Below are 18016 nucleotides of genomic sequence, written 5' to 3' on the forward strand. Positions count from 1 at the left end.
ATGTAGTAATTTTCTAGAATCCTTGCGAAATGGAGCCCCTAAAAGTCATGTTACAGACTAGAAAACAGTAGCCTAAGGAAATGTTAAGGGATTTTTCCCTCCTTCTTCTACCTTCCCCGCCTCCACTCCGGTTCAAGCCGTTGTTTCTCAGTCTAGTTGTGCAGGACACAGCTCCCTGGCCCAGGCTGGTGTTATGAGCCTTGCGCTCCCCCGCCCCCTTTGGGGAGGCAGTTTGTTGCCGGTTGTTGGTCGGCTACTCATAGCAGCTCACGGCAGTTCTCCCAGGCTGCGCTGCCGACCACTCAGCTGGCCACTGTCTGCTCATGGCAGCCCACGGTAGCCTGTGGCAGCTCATGCCAACCTCTGACTGCTCACGGCAGCCCAGCTCCAGGAAGAGCCATTGTTCACCATCTTAGCTGTAAGGGCACAGCTCACTGGCCCATGTGGGAATCAAACCGGCGATCTAGGCGTTAGGAGCACGGCGCTCCAACCACCTGAGCCACTGGCCGGCCCAGGAAATTTATTTATTTATTTATCTATTTATTTAAAGGGTAAAATAGTGACTCTCACAGAAATATAAAATTAACATATGTCAAAGATTTTATTTAACTCATTAATTAATGAAGGAACTAGTAAGATGTGAAAACTGGTTCCAAGGAGAACCCACAGTACAGACACACGGTAGAGACAATCAGGAATACTAAAGTGAGTTTGTAATAGGTACAAATGGGTCACTATCTACAGGGGGATAATTACTTGCATTTTTATTGTACAAAATTTATTTGCATTACCATGGACAAGAGTCATTTTTATTACTATCCGTTTTCTTCTACCCAGAGAATTGTCAAAAAACTCAAAACCAAGGAAAGGTGTAGACTCTTCTAGAATCAGATAACCCCCTGGAAGGGTCCTCTAGATAATGTAGAGTGGAATTAAGTGACAGCTTCAAGATATCACAGTTGCTAAGTAGATCTGGAATTCAAACCCAAATCTATGTTTCTGTAAACTCAGGCTCTTTCTTCTGTGCCAAGTAGTTTTTGGACAGTAAAGGGTGATTTTCAACAGAGATTTGTGGTTTGGCCACTCGTCACCCCACTTAAATTCATTGGTCTTAAGAAAGGAGCTTCCTCCCTTCCGCCCCCGGTGGAATAGTACCTGTGGCAACTTCCCAAGGCCTCCAAAGCCTCAGTCATTTGCTGTCTTGAGGGCATCTCCTCCTCTGTACAGCCATTTCCTCTCAGACGTCGCGAGGGGGTGGGGGTGGCTTGGAACCCCGTCCGTGCCTTGGGACAGCTGAAGAGACTGCTATAGCCCTGGGTCCAGTCAGATCTTTGGTTTGGGAGTTATGGGACGCTGGTACAGCCTGATTATACCTTCATCGTGCAGCCGCTTCCAGACCTCTCTCTCCAAATTGAAGTCATGGTTGGTGTAAAAGATTGTTTTTTTCCATGATTTGTCATAGTAGTGATCAGAGAAGCGCTCGTGGCCCTCGGTGATGAAGCCATAGGCACTGACCTGCATAACGGTTGGAGGAGAAAGAGGGCCTGTGGTCCCTCTCTCCCAGACTTCCTCTCCCGGGTTAACTCTGTGCGTGCTGGGGGCGGGTCCCTTTATGGGGTTCCATCCCTCGGGGGTCTGGTGCAGGTCCCCGGATGCACTTGCACACACGCACCCCCACTCCCACCCTCACGTCCCCACCCCCAGCCCAGCCATTGCCCCATGCTGAGCGGGCCAGCGATAGCCCAGGGCTGTGTGTCCAGGTCGCAGAGCTTTACCTGGTCACAGAGCTGAAGGGCAGTGAGCAGCAGGAGCGCCCCAGTGGTGGGGCGGTATATTCTCCAGTGGACGGTGTTCAGGGTCTTAGACCTCAAAAACCTGTGAGATACCCAGCGCCCACCTGTCAGGAGGCTGCAAGGACGACAGGGCCCTAGCCCCCTGCATGCTTTCTGCTCACCTGTTCTTTATGTATCTCATCAAGTCTGGGTGCAGGAGCAGGTATTTGTCCAATTGCAAGGATTCCTGAAAAGCCTCCTGGGGCCTGTGCCTGGGGCGGGAAGGTCATTTAGGCTCAGTTCTGTCCCCTCATCTGGTGTGAGCCAAGTCAGGGTCATGGGCATGGGGTAGCTGAGACTGTCCCCACCTGTCCAGCCCTTCCTTCACAGCCGCTCACTACACAGCTCAGCGTGGGGCAAGAGGAATGGGCAATACGTACCTGTACCAGAAAAGGCTCTGTTTTGCCAGGGTCTGATTCAAAAGCATTGCTTCCAGCCACTCAAAGTCCCGGAGGCCTTCCAGGAAGTGCAGGTAGCGGATATCCTGAGGATCAAGGACAGCGAGTGGTCCAGGAGGACTTCCTGCCCTCAGGACCACAGGCTGCGGTGGCCTGGCTCTGAAGCCAGACTGCCCACCTGCTCTTTTCAGGCCTGGCCTGGCTGTCGTCCCTGCTGTCTCCCCAAGTGTGGGCAGAGCCTGCACCAACCACAGACTCCAGGCCCAGGATGCTCGGCTCTCTTTGTCACCTGTGCACTCCCTTATCCAGAGTCAGTGTGTGGCCAGGCCCTGTCTGCTTTGCTCACCTTCCCCACAGGCACGTGCCGGAAACCCCGATTGTGCAATATGAGAAGTGACTGGGTCACAGAGAAGGCAGTGAAGCCGTAGAAGGATGTCCGAGTGCCCACGTCCTTTTCGTAGCCCTTAGTGACAGCTCCGCTCAAGCTGTGTGGAGAGACAAAAATCAGAAGACGTGAGTGCAAGAGGGAGATGCATGGAGGTGGCTGGAGAGAGGAAGGAGAAACGGGGAGGCAGCGGTCACGTACGCAAATTCTCTGGAGAGCCCCGGAATTCCACCTTCAGAAACAGGCACAGAATGCCCTATCAGCTCTCTCAAAAGAGGCTGTCTCTGCAGGAAAGAGGCTAGAGGGGGTAGCTTGGGGGATGAGGTGGGGGGCAGCTCACCGGAACACGTAGTCATGGCTGTCTATCTCTTGGCCCATGTGGGAGTTGTTCAGGATGCCCCCATTGCCCACCACGGCGCAGCTGATGCACTGGGAGCTCCCAGCAGGGAGGCTGGCCAGGAGCAGCTGCTGCTGGGGCACTGGGGGGAAGCGTGTCACCACCTTCTGCACCACTGAAACAAAGGGGGCCCTTCATTCAAAGCCCAGGGAGGGTCAGGGATCTGGCCCATCATTTCTCCCAAGGCTGGTGGCCCCAAGAAGAGGCAGAGCTGAGACAAAAAGCCAGCTGCCTTAGCCAGGGCAGAGTGGACAGCCAGGCTCCCCTCCCCAAGGCCAGCACTCACAGGAGTAGTTGAGGTCCATGAAGCCAAAGGGCGGCTTGAAGTGCTCCAGGCGGTTCCACTCACTCAGGTTGAAGTTGCTGGAGTCCAGGAAGAGGGTAAGGTTGGGCAGAAAGAGATTCTGGAGCCAGCGTGACTTGGAGGCTCTCACTTTCAGGGAGTCGGGGCAGGCCTGCATGCAGGAGAGGGGGTCAGGCAGGGGGAGGCCAGGAGGGCTGTGGCCCGAGGCTGGGGGTGTGGGAGGGGCAGAAAGGGGCCTCCGAGGCCTCTTCCATCATGTTCCCAGGTCCACTGGTGTCCAGAGGGTTCCCAGGAAACGGGCAGTTCTTGGCCCTGAAGGCAAACACGCTTTGTAATCGTGAGAGAAATGGGACAGCCCGTGATGTTGTGGTATGCTGTTGTGTGCGTGGTTGCAGCTATGCATGTAAACATACGTATTTTGAATGCTGCCTACCTGTGGTGTGGGGCCCAGGCTGTTTTTCTTAGGGATGGAAGAGAGGGAAGGTGGTGGAATAATCTCTCTAGGCCAAGACATTCCCAAGCACTAGGGCTAGGCACGAGGTTGGGTATTTCGTCTGTTAGTCCCTGCCCCCTCCACCCTCCCTGTCCTGCCAGAGGATGGGGGTTCAGGGGCCGAACCCCAGAACATGTCACACTCTCGCGCTGGTTGATGACCTTCCAGGCCTTCTGTGGGCTCCAGGACAGGGCTCACACCTTCCCATGATGATCGGGCTGGGATTCTGGGGCCCGCCTTCTCCCCCCTCATTTCAGTAAGAAAGGAAGAGTGGGGTGACAGCAGTGTGGGGTGACAACAGGGGTGGGACGAGGCAAAGCCTGGGAGAGGCACCTGGGAGGTGAGGGAGAGGGGAGGGGTGGGTGGCCTGCTAGGAGGGGCTTCAGAGCAGGAAGGCATAGAGCAGGCGTAGTGACAAAAACTCACCGTCTGTAGGCCCCCCACCTCCAAGCTGTATCTATCCTCAAAATCCCACTTGGGCTCGTACTTGAAGTTGGCGGCCTGTAGCCTTGGGCGTCTGTGCGTGGTGGGGCTCTGGGATGGGGCAGAGCGTGGGGTGACGGGGACTTTCTCCATGGGTGGCACCACCGCTTTGGTCGCTCCTTTTGTCCTCCTTCCGGTTGCTCCTGCTCCTGGGGTGGTTGGCACCTCAGCCCGACTTCCTGGAATGGATGTCCTCGCTGTGGGTGCCACCGCTCTGCCCCAAGGCTTTGCTGGCACTGTCCTTGTGGCTGTCGGCCTCTCGTTCTGGTCCCTCCTTCCTTCAGTTGTCCTCGTGTCCTGACTCTTCAGCAATAGTGACTGTGTCCTGTTGGAGGCCACGCCCCTGTCCTGACTTCTCTGGGGCAGTGTGTCCGTCATGATGTCCTTTCTGTCCTGACTCTTGAGTAACGGTGTCCTTTCTGTGCTGGGCACTGTGGCCGCGTTGTGGGCTGTGGCCTTGGGACTCTTGTCCAGCCTGCTGTTCTCCTGCGCTGAGCCTATGTGTGTGGTGGTCCTTTCCATTGTGGGTGCCGGGGACGTGGCCCTTTGTAGCAACTCGGGAGACCTTTCTTTAATATCCTCTATATTGTGATGCCTGGGGACAAAGATAACTTTTGGTGAAGGCTGAAGACTGTAGAGACGGGTCAGAAGCATGACTAGCATCTGTTCTCATGCCTCATGTAGACTTCAAGCCAGTCTCCACGAGAGCTGAAGAGAAGGAAGTATGTCCACCCGCTATAGAAAGGGATGGGTTTAGACACTGACCTGTGACCCATACAGAAAGCTCCCTGGTAGCATGGAGTTTGGGGTGCTGGAACCGGATGCGGGGGGTGGAGCTGAGATGCAGCCCCAGATCTGTGTGCTGCCTCCGTGGCTCCCAGTGGGCACTGCAATCCGGATGTGAGTTCTAACACTGAGTTCGTATGTCCCTAGTCCTGTCACTGCATAGCTGTGATTCAGTTGACCTCTGTATTTATTTTTTTGAAGTGTAGGGAACAAAGTTAATCTTGTTCACAAGAAGATGGAAAAGACGCATTCATGTTAAGACTAGAGCTGCCAACCTTGACTGTGAAATCAAGATCTTGGTAAAAGATCTGCCTTACAGATTTACTTCAAACACTGCTGAGAAAGACATGGTGGCTTGTTGGGCTTGTTAGGAAACAAATACAAATTCAGTAAGTACTTGCCCAGAGCCCACCGCATCTGCCATACCTCATGGCAGGTGGTGGAGATCATGAGTGAAAGGTGTGTTTCCTGGTTACAAGCAAGAAGAACGCCAGTGAAGGGGCAGTCATGTAGTTATGCTGCACACACTGGGGGACCTGCGGGCTCGGTGGGTGAGAAGCAAGGGGCTCTGTCCGGACACCATGGCATCCAGGACAGCTTCCTAGGGGAGCTCCCCTCCGTAGAGTAAAGGTTAGGAGTGGGGAGGAGGACGTTTCAGTTCCAGAAGCACGAAAACTCAAGGTGTGTTGGAGCCATCAGGTATTGATGAAACAGAGGGGCTGGGGGCTGGAGGCCAAGAGCTGGTCCCAAATAGGTAGGCAGGGCCAGGTCGTGCTGTGTGTTGTGTGTTGGAGGGAGGAGTTTAGACTTTGTCATCTGTCTACTCATCCAGGAGGCGCTATGGAAGAATTTCACATGGTAGATTGGCTGGAGGGGGTGTGTGCTGAGGGAAGGAGGGGGGGCACACAAGCTGATTTCTACCCCAGAATGCTTTTTCTAGCAGTGGCAGAAGATAGATTCAGGGTGGCTGGTGTCACTTCTGGCACTCAAGCTTTTTGGTTCCAGGGACTGGATTGACTTTAATTTTTATTTTCTGCTTTTATGTGAGGCTGTCAAAAGTATCACATAATTTATGCAAATTAGTATGAGGTTCTGCAGAGAAAAGCCTGAATCTTCTGCTCTGCATGGCTCTTTTACCGGACTTTGTGGCCGGATCTCTGTGAACACAGGTTTTGGGGGGATACCTGGGAGCTCTGGAAAAAATGTCTTCCTCTCTAGCAACCTAGCCATGACCCAAATGGATTTCCGGTGTCCTTAACACTTACTTGGCGTCCTATGCCCCCCTCACTCAGCTTGGTCACTCTTTGTCTGTTTCCTCCACACTTCCACTAAGAGCCACATACATGTAACAGACCTGCTGAGGTTATGTGAAGAGAAAGAGCATGAAATGTGTAGCCACTTACACCTGCGTGAGCATCCTACCGTGTTTCTCTGAAAATAAGACCGGTGTTATGTTAATGTTTGCTCCAGGAGGGCTTATTTTCAGGGGATATCTTAGTTTTTCATGTACAACAATCTACATTTATTCAAATACAGTCATGTCATCTTCTTCTGGAATATCGTCATAACGTACTAAATGCGTCCGTCTGGCTGACGATCTTAACTGGGTTTATTTTTGGGGTAGGTCTTATTTTTGGGGAAACACGGTAGCACTTCCATTTATTAGCCGGGTGACTGGGAGAAACCTTCTTAACCTGGCTAACCCTCGGTTTTTGGGTCTGGAAAATGGGCTGCTGCCTTTTGCTTCGGAGAGAAGTGTGCTGTGAGCATTAAGTGATAACGTGTTCAGCATTTGGCACGAAATACAAACTCAACCATGTAAGTTCCCTCCCTCCCCTCCCCCACCGAGGTGCTTCGTTCCCAGTCATTGTTGGTTGATCATGGACAAGCTGGAGATCTGCTTGGTCGGTCTCCAACTCCTCTGTCCACCACCCAGCTTCACCGGTACTAATTCATTACTATGCAGCAGATATTTACTGAGCACCTCCGACGGGCACTGGGCTAGTTACCGGGGCCTCGGCGCTGAGCTTAGCCACACACCTCCCTCGCCACAGGGAGCCCAAGCTCTAAAGGAGATGACGGAGCATCACATAAGTGAACGTCGAGTTGTGATTAGGGGTTGTGCTGGGAGGTGGGTGAGTGTGGGCAGTACCCTGATGCCAGCTCTATGTCCTGTGCCGGTGTTGGTGCTAGAAGTCCACATAGTCATGTTTGGGGGGGCTCGATTTGCTCAATGACAATATCATCTCTTTCTGAAATTACAAACTGCGAGGAGGCATCCCGACCCCAGGGTCCTGTCCTATCAGTGCTTTTGAAAGACTCTCTGAGCCCCCAAAGAAATGGATTTAAACAAAAGCGGAATAGAATTTGACATATGCACGTAGGGAAGAACATCTCATTCAACAAATGTTTGCTAAATATCTACTCGGTGGCACATGCTGTGTATGTCCCAGGAATCCTACTTTGAATAAGGCACGGACCTTGCACCCCACAGAATACACAGCGCCTGTTATGTAGGCAGAAGACAAAGGAGATCTTTCATTGTTAGAGAAATATAGGGCTGGCCCAAGGCGCTACATGCAATAGGCAGGCAGATTGCCATGTTGATCCTTCCTCCTTTACGGCCTCCCTCTTCTGTGGCCCTCTCTTGACTGATGTTATAGTTCCTGCCTTCCTGGGCCACACAGAAGCACGTTTGTTCAGCTCCTCCAGGAAGGGTACTCTGTTTTGACCTTGAAACTGAGCGTGGACCCGAATTCTCTTCAGGTTGTCAGGAAAAGCCTGGCAGTGATATTCTCTCTCTTTACCTCCTCCTTGGAACACGCACGTTTTTAACTGGGCTTACGTAGAACACGCTCTTGCCTTTGTCATGTGGCGCAAAGAACTTGAACGAGAGATGTTTCAGATCAGAAAAGAGAGAGAGGCCACGGGGCAGCGACAGACTGGGACGTGGGGCAGCCTGGAAAGGCTAATCGCCTTCATGCTTTTATTCTTTTGTTTGTTTGTTTTGGTTTTCATTGTTAACTAAGACCGGAAAAAAAAAAAAAAAGGAAATTTATTACAAGAATAGAAAGTGTCCTGAGGAACCCAAGAGCAAGACGTGGTTGAGTGTCTCAAGAGGCCTGGAACCAGCAGTCTCTCTCTGAGATGTGTCTGTGTTTCGGCCTCTGCTCCCTCTGAGTCCTTCTCTCTTTCTCTCTACTCTTCAGCCCGAGTGGTGGTGGAGGATGGCCACCCCATAAAACCTGTTCTGGGGACTATTGACTCCCTTTGCTCCCAATTTTTAGGGGAGAGATTCTGACCCACTTGGGTCCCTTCTCCATCCATCCCTGGCCGGGGGTCTGGGTCACACTATGACATCCTGGGGCCCACCTGTGCATGGGAGGACAGTCTCAGGAAGAAGAGGGGACAGTCTCATGAGCTGGCAGACACCCCCGGAGAATTCATTCTGAAAGAATCCCACTGCATGCAGACTGAAAAGCCAGAGTTAGCCTGAAACACCTTCTTGATTGGTTTGTGCCACCTCTATTTAGTAGAAAGAGTTGAGGGCCATGAGCGTGGGGATGAGACTCACTCGGCTTCTCTGTAAGTTGATTATTGAGCTGAAGCTCCCAGGGCAAAACAAAAGCCCAGGTGTTAACTCCATTTAGCCAACAGCTCTTGTTACTCAGCTATGACTCTGGCTGGATTCATCCCCACCTCCACTTCCCACTCCAATCCTCAAGAGACCCATAGAAGTTTTGCTTCCCAACTCCAAGCACCTGGCATGGCTGTGAGTGGGGTGGTCTTTCATCTCCCACTCATCAAACACACAGCATGGGTAGCTGGCCATCTGCCTGGAGGTCACTCCCGTCCCAAAGAGGTACAGGATAAGGCACTCCTCTCTACAGTCCGGTGTAGGGGCAAGAGGCCAGCCACTCCCTGCAGGACTGCTCAGCCTGCAAATGCTACAAGTTAGTGATGACTTGTTTGTGTGTTACAGGAAGTCGCAGCAGTGACCCAGGTAGTGACAAAATTGGGTCATTATGTTTCATTTCAATTCCCTATAATTAAATACACCTGCGATTGCTAGGGATGTGGGTGTTTGTATAGGCATTACTTATTCTCAGGTACGGTATTTGCTAAACACTCAAATTGCTTCCATTCACATGCTGAGTGGTCTTGGAGGACCCTGTGGGAACCTGAACTTACACGTAGGCCATGGGCTGGGCTGGGCCGCAGGATTTTTTTCTATTAAGAGCGTCAAGTTCAGAGGGACAGGCAAATCAGTCACATCCAAACAAAGGCAATTTTATTGCATAATTCTGGTCTATCTGGGAGGTAAAAATATAAAATGTTGCCCTTTTCAAAATAAATGCATCATTAGCAGCCATCACACAGCTCTATTGAATCAATGAAACAAATAAAAGAATAATAACGTGGCATCCTCCTCCCTCTAAATTCTGAAGTACACATCACTAGGGGGAACCTGAAAGCAAAGACATGGCAAAGGTTCAAAGTGCCAAAGTGCCTCAAGCCATGGAGAAACTGTTGGCAAGAGAGCAGTCGGTTCCCTGGAATACAGTCCTCGAGACAATATAAGGTGTGTTAACGTTGATTCACATGCCAGACTGAAACTTGGCAAAATATCCCAAATCAAAAGTTACGAATAAAGTCAGTGGGAGTAGAGGATTAAGAATAAGAAAGGAGCAGTAAAGACCTCCTTGGTTCCCTAATTCATTCTGCACTGGGTTCCTCCACGCTATGGTACAGACACCGGAAGGGGCAGGCCAGTGACTGGCCGGTCACTCTATGTGCCTCTCCTCTCGTCCTCCTGTCCTGGACTCAGCGACCGCCACCGTCAGCTCATTGGAGCATGCCTTCTTCTTAGGGTTTCACATCTGGTCCCCCCCCCAGCTGTCATTCTGCTTCTCCTTGAGAGGGGAGCCAACTCTGGGCCCCCCACATGTCTTTCCTCACTTCCTGCCTAAGGACCCTCCCTGTTGGGGTTTTCTGGTCTCCAGCACCCACTTCGTTAGCCTGGCCTGGAGTTTCCAGAATTCCCTTGGTGTCCACAGAGCCCTGTGGTCTGGTCTTATCTGAAGTGGAAACTGGCCGTTCTGCTTTTCTTTTCAAAGTTGGAAGTTTATTTTTCCTGGGAAATTCTGAAAGTTTTCACATGAGAATAAGTGATTTCCATTTCAGAATTTTGAAATGTGAGATGTGTCTACAAGTTGCTTCAATGACTAAAAGCTGTACTTTGTCCTAGTTCTCTTTGGATGCTGGAAAAATGTGCAGAAATCCTTATTCTGTCGTTATTTGAGCGTCTTTTATTCAAATCAAGGCCAATTCTTTTGCTTATTTTGTTGTCAGCCAGTTCAGTCCTAATGGGGACAGCATGGAATGGGAACAAAAGAGGACAAACAGCTAAGTCACTGCTTCAGTGTCTGGATCCACTGTCCAAAGCTGTCCGCCAGCAGAGGCACGCTGAGCTCTCTCTGACATGCCGTTCACCTAACTGAACGCATTGGGGGCAACAGTGGTGGGAAGCTGGTTCCACAGTTGGATGCTCTCCCTCCCCAGGGTACACACGTACACACAAACACAGCGCTCCCCAGACCCACAGACGTGAGTCTTGTCATAGAGGTAAGGAGATGGGAGGACCCTGAGGAGGAGAGCTGGAGGGTGGGATCAGGTAAGCAGGAAGAAAATGTGTTAAAACCCATGGCGAGCATTAGGTCACGAATCACAGATACAAGACAAGACAACCCCCTTGGCCAAAGTGGTGATTCACCCCTCCTTCCCATCTAGCCTGTTTACTTTTCACAGATTAATCATTTTAAAATACAGCTTTCATGAAGCCGCCTCCCTTCCTAAGAGGCTTTTGCAGCCACCCTCGGCCCCACCTTCATAAATGCCCTCCTCTGCTCCCCGGAGTGAGCCCTTCTTTTCTGTGAGGCGGGTCCTCTCACGGCTCAGCCAAGGACAATTATTGAGGTCGCCTCCAAGTTGATTCTGACCACACGCCTTTCGCTCACACTCAGGGAGCCCTGCCTGTCTCCGAGATTCCATCTTCCCTTTGAAGTTTTCCACGGGCACAAAATCCTTTCCTCCAGGGACCTCTACTCTTGTGGCACTCACTCTCTTTGTTATTTGTCTTGGAGTGGAATTATGTGAACAGTTTATTGAGAGAGCTCAGTGTGCGGCCCTGTTCCTCTCCCCGAATGTCTTGGGCAGATTCAATAACTTTACAGTCACTTTCAATGATTAAAACTCAGTCTAAAAAAAAAAGAAAAATCACAGGAAAGTTAAAAAAAAAAAGAGCCTCGAAATTCAGTCTAATCCCATTTAAAGCTCCAGATGTCCTATCTGGTTCCAAGCTCTTTTCCATCCATTCCCCGCTCCCCCCACCCCAGCCAGGCCAGAACTAAGACCCTGGTGGGTGGGTAGGAAGGTGGGAAGCTGGAAGGAGAGGGAGGCGAGGACCCTGGTCAGAAAGTGTGAATATGTTCCTTCTGAAGGCCCAGCTGTTCCGGTGTTATTACTTAAGTGACCGCCTGTTTGGGGTGGGTGGCTGCAGCATCCCTGCGCACATTGAAGTTGTGTGGGCCTCTGTCTGACGCCAGGGCCCTGCTGACCCTGGTCTCTGCAGGGTCAGTGAAGGTGGTGTTCCTGGGGCAGGGCTCTCCTTTGCAAGAAGGCTGCCCCCGTGAAGTTCCTCCCCGGGACCATGTCTCTTGCTGCTGCGGCAGCATTCAATGTCCCCTTTTCTGGAGTGGGTATCCCATGACTTGGCCCCAGCAGGTAATGAAGCAGTTCTGGGGCTCTGGGTTTGAATCCTGGTTCTGTCACGAGCAGGGTGAACTGGGTAATGCACTTAAGCTGTCTGTGGCTCAGGATTCGCACACGCACACGAATGAGTGCGTTCATACACATAAAGCATTTAGAATAGTGCCTGGCGTATCGTGAGTATTAGCAGTGTTAGCTACAGTAATAAAATAATTAGCTATACGTACACCAAAGTGTTAAGAGTGGTCACCCCCGAAGAGTGGGTAGACCTGGGGCTTAATGGAGAGAGAGAGACCCTCACTTCTTGCTTCATCCTTCTGTACTTTTTTTAAGCTATGAGAGTATACATTCCTTTCAAATTTTAAGAACAGTGAAACAAAATCATTCCCCAAAAAATTGAATCTGGAAAGAAAGGGGTCACACTGCTGGAGAGGTGTTTATCTGAGAAGAAAACTGGTCTAGAAGGTCCTTTGGAAGGATTAACCGGGGGCCCAGAATTGAAGCTGCCTCCCTTAGTGAGAGGTCTCCCACTTTACTAACCAACTTCTTAGGGAGAATGTGATTTTGAAATAGATGGAATGCACAGGATAAATCTGTCACTTTAGGACACAGAGAACGGCATGTGAGAACTAACCCCAAAGCTGCTCTTATTACAGTCCCAGAGGGGAAAATAGTCTTGCTTTCCATCCCCGCCTCCTGGAGACCCTGCCCAGCAGGTCTCAGACTCCTGCCTGCCTTTCCTCTGTATACAAGCCCCACGGCATCTGGAGTACCTCGTTTCCTCACTCCCACCACCTCCACGTCCCCCAAGCCTCCCCTTAGATCTGCCTTGCCAGTGGTTCTGGACAACATTCTGGGTCCCTGACCCCCCAATGTGGACATAGCGGTGTCTCAGAGTTCCCCGCTCCTTCCTAGGTCGTAGATTTCAAGTTCCTCTAATAAAAGATGACGAGCTGGGAAAGGGTCAGGCTCTTACCTGGAAGGCTTTGTATTAGGTTCCTTAATGAAGGAAGACAGGGCAAAGAAGAAGGAGAGCAATGCTGCCAAAAACAAGAGCCAGCAGAAAGCCTGTCTCAGACGACTGCGTCTCTGCAGGTAGGACTTCATGGTGATGGGTAGGTCAGGACCTTGGGGAAACTTCTGCATATCCTAGGGCTTTGGTGTAGGCAGCAGGGAGGTGACCATGCTCCCGGGTATCCTGGCCTGAGAGTGTACACCCTTGGTCCTCACGGTGGCTCGCTGAGTCTCTCCATATCTGCCAGAGAAAGGAGTGGCCACCTTTACTGCTTTATGAAGGCTTAAAGGCTGGCGTGGCTTGAAGGAAAAGTCCGTTTGTTCAAACAAGTTCTCCTTCCTTTTCTTTGTCTCCGAAGCCAATTTCTGAATGGAAAACTTTATGAGACGCAGACACCCGTTATAGGGAACCTCGCTTTCATCAGGTTCCAAACCCCTGGGTACCCTGGACAAATGCGTGGGCTGGTGGAGACTTGCACAGCCTCCACGCAGTGGCACGAGTTTGGTAAGAAAACGACCGGGAACCCATGAGGTTCGAGACCCCCCTAGCAGTCTTCCCCGACAAGACCTTTGTGCAACCATGAGCACCTCGCATTTCCTAAGTATTTTGAGTAGCAGTTCTCAACCTTCGGTCACATTAGAGCCACCTAGGAAGCTTTAAAACATTGTAACGCCCAGGCTGCACCCCACACTTAAACTGGAATCTCGGGGATAGGTGTTTTTCCAGGCATAGGTATTTTCTCGGCTCCCGGCTAACTCCGATGCATGGCCAAGTTCAGAACCGCTGATTTATAGGCATCGGGGGCTTGCCACAGTGGTGTTTTCACATGAACAAAGCTCTGCATACAGTGTGTTTATCAGACCTGGTGCAAAGAAGGTATACTTTGTGCACTTTCCACAGAGTGCTGGTATCTGCTACCTTCCTCCTGTGACCTTGGACAAGTTACTCAAACATCCTGCCTCACCTGCAAATGGGAAAAGCGAGGTGGCATCTACCTCGTGAGATTATTATGAAGACACCGTCGAAGAGCAGGGACCTGCCATTCTGTGCAGACTTATCGTCTAGTCATGACCTTGACCGTGATAACAATGACCCCTGCACATCCGCGGCCATGCTCTGAGCCAGGCACTGTGGAATGTTTCGCCTGCACTAATGCAGACCTCATAGCCCCTCCAGGAGGGGGCACGATTATCAACCCCCTTCTCCAGTCAAGGAGATCACCTCTGTGAGTGAGCGGCTTGCCCAAGATCACTGAGAAAGCCACTGGCTTGGGGACCAGATCCAACTGACCTGGAGATTACATTCTTACCCAAAGCACAGCGATGCCTCTGAGAAATTATTAACTCTGCCTTGACATGAAAAACAAAACAAAACGCATAACACTCGCAGCAAACGGACAACTTAGAGAAATGATGTCGAGGTGTCAGCTGTAGAAAACAGAGACATCAGAGAAGCAGCAAGGTTACTAATAGTAAAAACATTGCTTACAGTTTGGAAAAACGGGTTTTCCGGCAGTGAAGGGGGGAAGGTGCAGTTTGCAAGAGCAGGGCTTTGAAGGTTTGGGGAGTGGGGGCCATTGCTCACACACGGCAGTGTCCACGCTTCCCAATGCACAGCTTCTAAATCTGGACCCAGGGTCCTTGGCCTTCACCCAATATGCACCAATAAAGTGCTTAAACACCCTTTCCCAGGGAGGATGAAAAAGGTAGGAACACGAATCTGAGCTGCTTAAAGTAATCCAGTGTGTGGCGTGCCTTTCCCCCATGCCACACGCTGGGACCCAGGGCACTGCTGCAGGGCACGGGCTGCCAGCAAGGAGAAAAGTCTCTCCTAGGACTGAGTCAGTCTGCCGCTCTCTGAGCACACCTTACCTGTCAGTGCTCAGACACTGACTCAATATTTTCTGAATAGACATGAGCCAAGTCATACTCTGTCTTAATGATCCTTTGTCCCAAGTTCGTCTACATCCTTGTCACATGAGCAGTTACCCTCCACCCTGGTGCCTGTTTGCAATGCCAGGCAGCTGCAGTGCACAGTGGGAAGGCATTTTTCTGACCCACAGCAGTGGTTTGACTAAACGAGGTGTCTTTTTCATCTCACCCCGTGTTTGAGGAAGACACGGGCTATCAGTGTGGTCTCTGACCGCCACAGAGCTCGGAGGTCTAGTTGAGCTGCTGGGCACAAGCTGAGCTCCAGGCCAGGCACAGCCTGTGCCTCTCACCACTTCAAGGGTGGGTCGAACTTGCACTTCTTGAAGCCATCTGGGTGAGGCAGGATAATCCAGAGTTCTAGTTTCCTGGTGTTGGGTGCCGTCATGCGTGCCTGGGCAGAACGTGAGGTCCAGAGAAATACAGATTTTAGTAAAAAAAGACTTTCCAGTAGTTTTTCAAGCATCACAATTTTTGTGTTTGGTAAGATCTACTGTCTGCTCCTTTTAAGCTAAAGCTCCTGACTTTAGTCTTCTTTATACACCAGCCAACAGAATGTGTGAGACTTTACATGAAGATAAGAGCTGTTGGATAATTTTCAATAAAAGATAAGATTAGGACTCATACAGATATGAAACACGAGGGTGTGTTCAAGGTTTCCTTTTACTCCTGAGAGAACCAGGCAGATGTAGCAACTGATTCAAAAGAGAAGTGCAGCAGCACAAAAATTAATATAGAGGAAAGACGATTAAATTGAATTGCAAATGGGGGGCAAAACTGGTTTTTCCACAGGGAGGAGGGTGAGGGCAGACAGGAAGGACACACTTGGCATGTCCATCACCTGCCTACGATTTACAGAGCTCTAAAATAGCTCGAAGGGGATGGAAGACAAAAATCAGCTCACCTGGACGGCTGTCTTCTAGATGACACCCACTTTTTCCACTGAAGCACAAACGTTTTTCTAGAATGAGTATGTTTTGGAATGACTCAGCATTGGGATTCTTGACAAGTGTCAGCCATCGGCTCCTCTCTGCTATAAGATCCTCTTGATGACTTAGAGGAATGCTGGGTTAAATGGAAAGAGGCCCAGCTTTCTAGAAGTCAGCTTGTTGGACATGGTAGGAAACTGCATTCAATGCCCCTATGATATGTCCTGTCTTCTCTAATTCTATTTTCAATACCAGGCCCACCCCTGACTTCTTTTTTTTTTTAACAGCCCTATTGAGATACAATTGATATACTATATAATTCACCCACTTAAGTGTACAAGTCAATGGATTTTTTTTTCCCCAAGTTAAGTTGTTGTCCTTTCAATCTTAGTTGTGGAGAGTGCCGTTCAGCTTCAAGTTGTTGTCCTTTCAGTCTTAGCTGTGGAGGGCGCAGCTTAGCTCCAGGTCCAGTTGCCGTTACTAGTTGCAGGGGGCGCAGCCCACTATCCCTTGCGGGAGTCGAGGAATCGAACCGGCACCCTTGTGGTTGAGAGGACGCACTCCAACCAACTGAGCCATCCGAGAGCTCAGCGGCAGCTCAGCTCAAGGTGCCGTGTTCAATCTTAGTTGCAGGGGGCACAGCCCACCATTCCTTGCGGGAGTCGAGGAATTGAACCGGCAACCTTGTGGTTGAGAGCCCACTGGCCCATGTGGGAATCGAACCGGCAGCCTTCGGAGTTAGGAGCATGGAGCTCTAACCACCTGAGCCACCAGGCCGGCCCCAGTCAATGGATTTTAATTATTCAATGAATTTATAGAGTAGTGCAACCATCACCATAACCTAATTTTAAAACATTTTCTTCATCCCCCAAAGAAGCCTTATGCCCATGAGCGGTCACCCCATCCCCCAACTCTCTTCCTTCCCCTGCCAACTGAAGGCAACCACTAATCTGTGTTCTGTCTCTATAGATTTGCCGATTCTGGACATTTTGTGTAAATGGGTTGATATAATATGTGGTCTTTTGTGACTGGCTACTCACATCACTTAGCGTGATGTTTTCAAGGTTCATCTACGTTGTAGCAGGTGTCAGTGCTTCATTCCTTTTTATTGCCAAATAATCATCTTCCACTGTATGGAGGTACTGCATTTTATTTTTCCATTCATCAGTTTGTGGATACTTGGGTTGTTTCCACATTTGGTTGTTACAAATGTTGCTGCTATGAGCATTCATGAACAAGTTTTTGTGTGGATATATGTTTTCATTTCTGTTGGGTAGATGATACCTAGGAGTATAATTACTGAATTAAATGTCAACTCTATGCTTAAAATTTTGAGGAACTGCCAAAGCATTTTCCAGAGTGGCTGCCCATTTTACTTTCCCACCAGCGATACCTGAGGGATTATATTTCTGCATTCTCTCCAGAATTTTTTTTTTATGGCCATTCTAGTGCATGTGAACTGGTATGCTGTGGTTTCAATTTGTTTCCCTGATGGCTAAGGTTGTTGAACAGCTCTTACTATACTTATTTGCCATTCATATATCATCTTTGGAGAAACGTCTAGTCAAATCCTTGGACCATATTTTAATTGGTTTGTCTTCTTATTATTGAGTTGTAAGAGTTCTTTATATATTCTGGACACAAGTCCCTTATCAGATATATGATTTGCAAATATTTTTGCAAATCCCAGTTTGTGAGTTGTCTTTTCATTTTTTGAGTGGTGTTCTTTCTAGCACAAACATTTAAAATTTTGATGGAGTACAATTTATCAATCTCATTTCTCACTTGTACTTTTGGTGTCATATCATTGCCTACCCCAAGGTCATTCTCTCTTGCTTTTCTATTCTGCATTTCATTTATTTCTACTCTAACTTTTATTATTTCCTTCCTTCTACTTGCCTTGGGTTTAAATCTCTCTCTCTCTCTCTCTCTCTCTCTCTCTCTCTCTCTCTCTCTCTCTCTCTCTCCCCCCCCCCCCCCTGGTTTCCTAAAGTAGAAGACTAGGTTATTTATTTATTTATTTATTTATTTATTTATTTATTTATTTATTTTAGAGATAGTTCTTTTTAAAACATTGGTTTCATATTTTCCTTTAAGCACTCCTTTTGCTGCATTCCATAGTTGTTGAGTTTCATCTTCACTTATCTCAAAATATGTTCTAATTTTTCCTTGTGGCTTCTTTGACTCATTGGTTATTTAGGAGTGTTGATTTTTCACATATTTGTGTATTTCCCAAATTTCTTTCTGTCATTAATTTTGAATTTAATTCCTTGTGGTTGGAGAGCATAGTTTGTATGA

At 49.5% G+C, this 18016-nt stretch overlaps 2 protein-coding genes across 8 annotated transcripts in view; one reads left to right on the plus strand and one right to left on the minus strand.

Annotated features, from left to right (window-relative positions):
• ST6GALNAC1 (ST6 N-acetylgalactosaminide alpha-2,6-sialyltransferase 1) lies at positions 1-13228 on the minus strand. Its single transcript, XM_019745471.3, has 9 exons — positions 12823-13228; positions 4236-4887; positions 3299-3467; positions 2956-3127; positions 2577-2715; positions 2213-2316; positions 1955-2044; positions 1776-1875; positions 1-1515 (listed from the first exon to the last, which is right to left on the minus strand). Exons 1-9 carry the CDS (start codon positions 12990-12992, stop codon positions 1324-1326), a joined length of 1788 nt encoding a protein of 595 aa, XP_019601030.3. The 5' UTR covers positions 12993-13228; the 3' UTR covers positions 1-1323.
• Positions 1-18016, plus strand: part of METTL23 (methyltransferase 23, arginine) — a 121068-nt gene that overhangs the window by 44064 nt on the left and 58988 nt on the right. The window contains exon 7 of one of the 7 annotated variants that reach the window (XR_016023037.1): positions 13762-17665. The exons of the other annotated variants lie outside the window; for them this stretch is intronic. The gene's annotated coding sequence lies outside the window, so the exon portion shown is untranslated. Of the gene's footprint in view, positions 1-13761; positions 17666-18016 lie in introns of those variants that run through there. 7 annotated transcript variants of the gene reach the window in all.

Source organism: Rhinolophus sinicus, chromosome 12 (assembly GCF_057876585.1).
Source record: "Rhinolophus sinicus isolate RSI-liver-muscle chromosome 12, RSI-T2T, whole genome shotgun sequence".
Lineage (NCBI taxonomy): Eukaryota > Metazoa > Chordata > Mammalia > Chiroptera > Rhinolophidae > Rhinolophus > Rhinolophus sinicus.

What these genes read in the sequence shown, in the direction of transcription:
- ST6GALNAC1 (XM_019745471.3), bottom strand. Translation starts at nt 12,992, where the DNA reads ATGCAGAAGTTTCCCCAAGGTCCTGACCTACCCATCACCATGAAGTCC. An exon ending in AGGTGGGGGGCCTACAGACG is followed by an intron (nt 3,468 to 4,235) that starts GTGAGTTTTTGT and finishes TCCTGCATGCAG; the next exon opens with GCCTGCCCCGACTCCCTGAA. An exon ending in GGCACGTGCCTGTGGGGAAG is followed by an intron (nt 2,317 to 2,576) that starts GTGAGCAAAGCA and finishes CTTGATCCTCAG; the next exon opens with GATATCCGCTACCTGCACTT.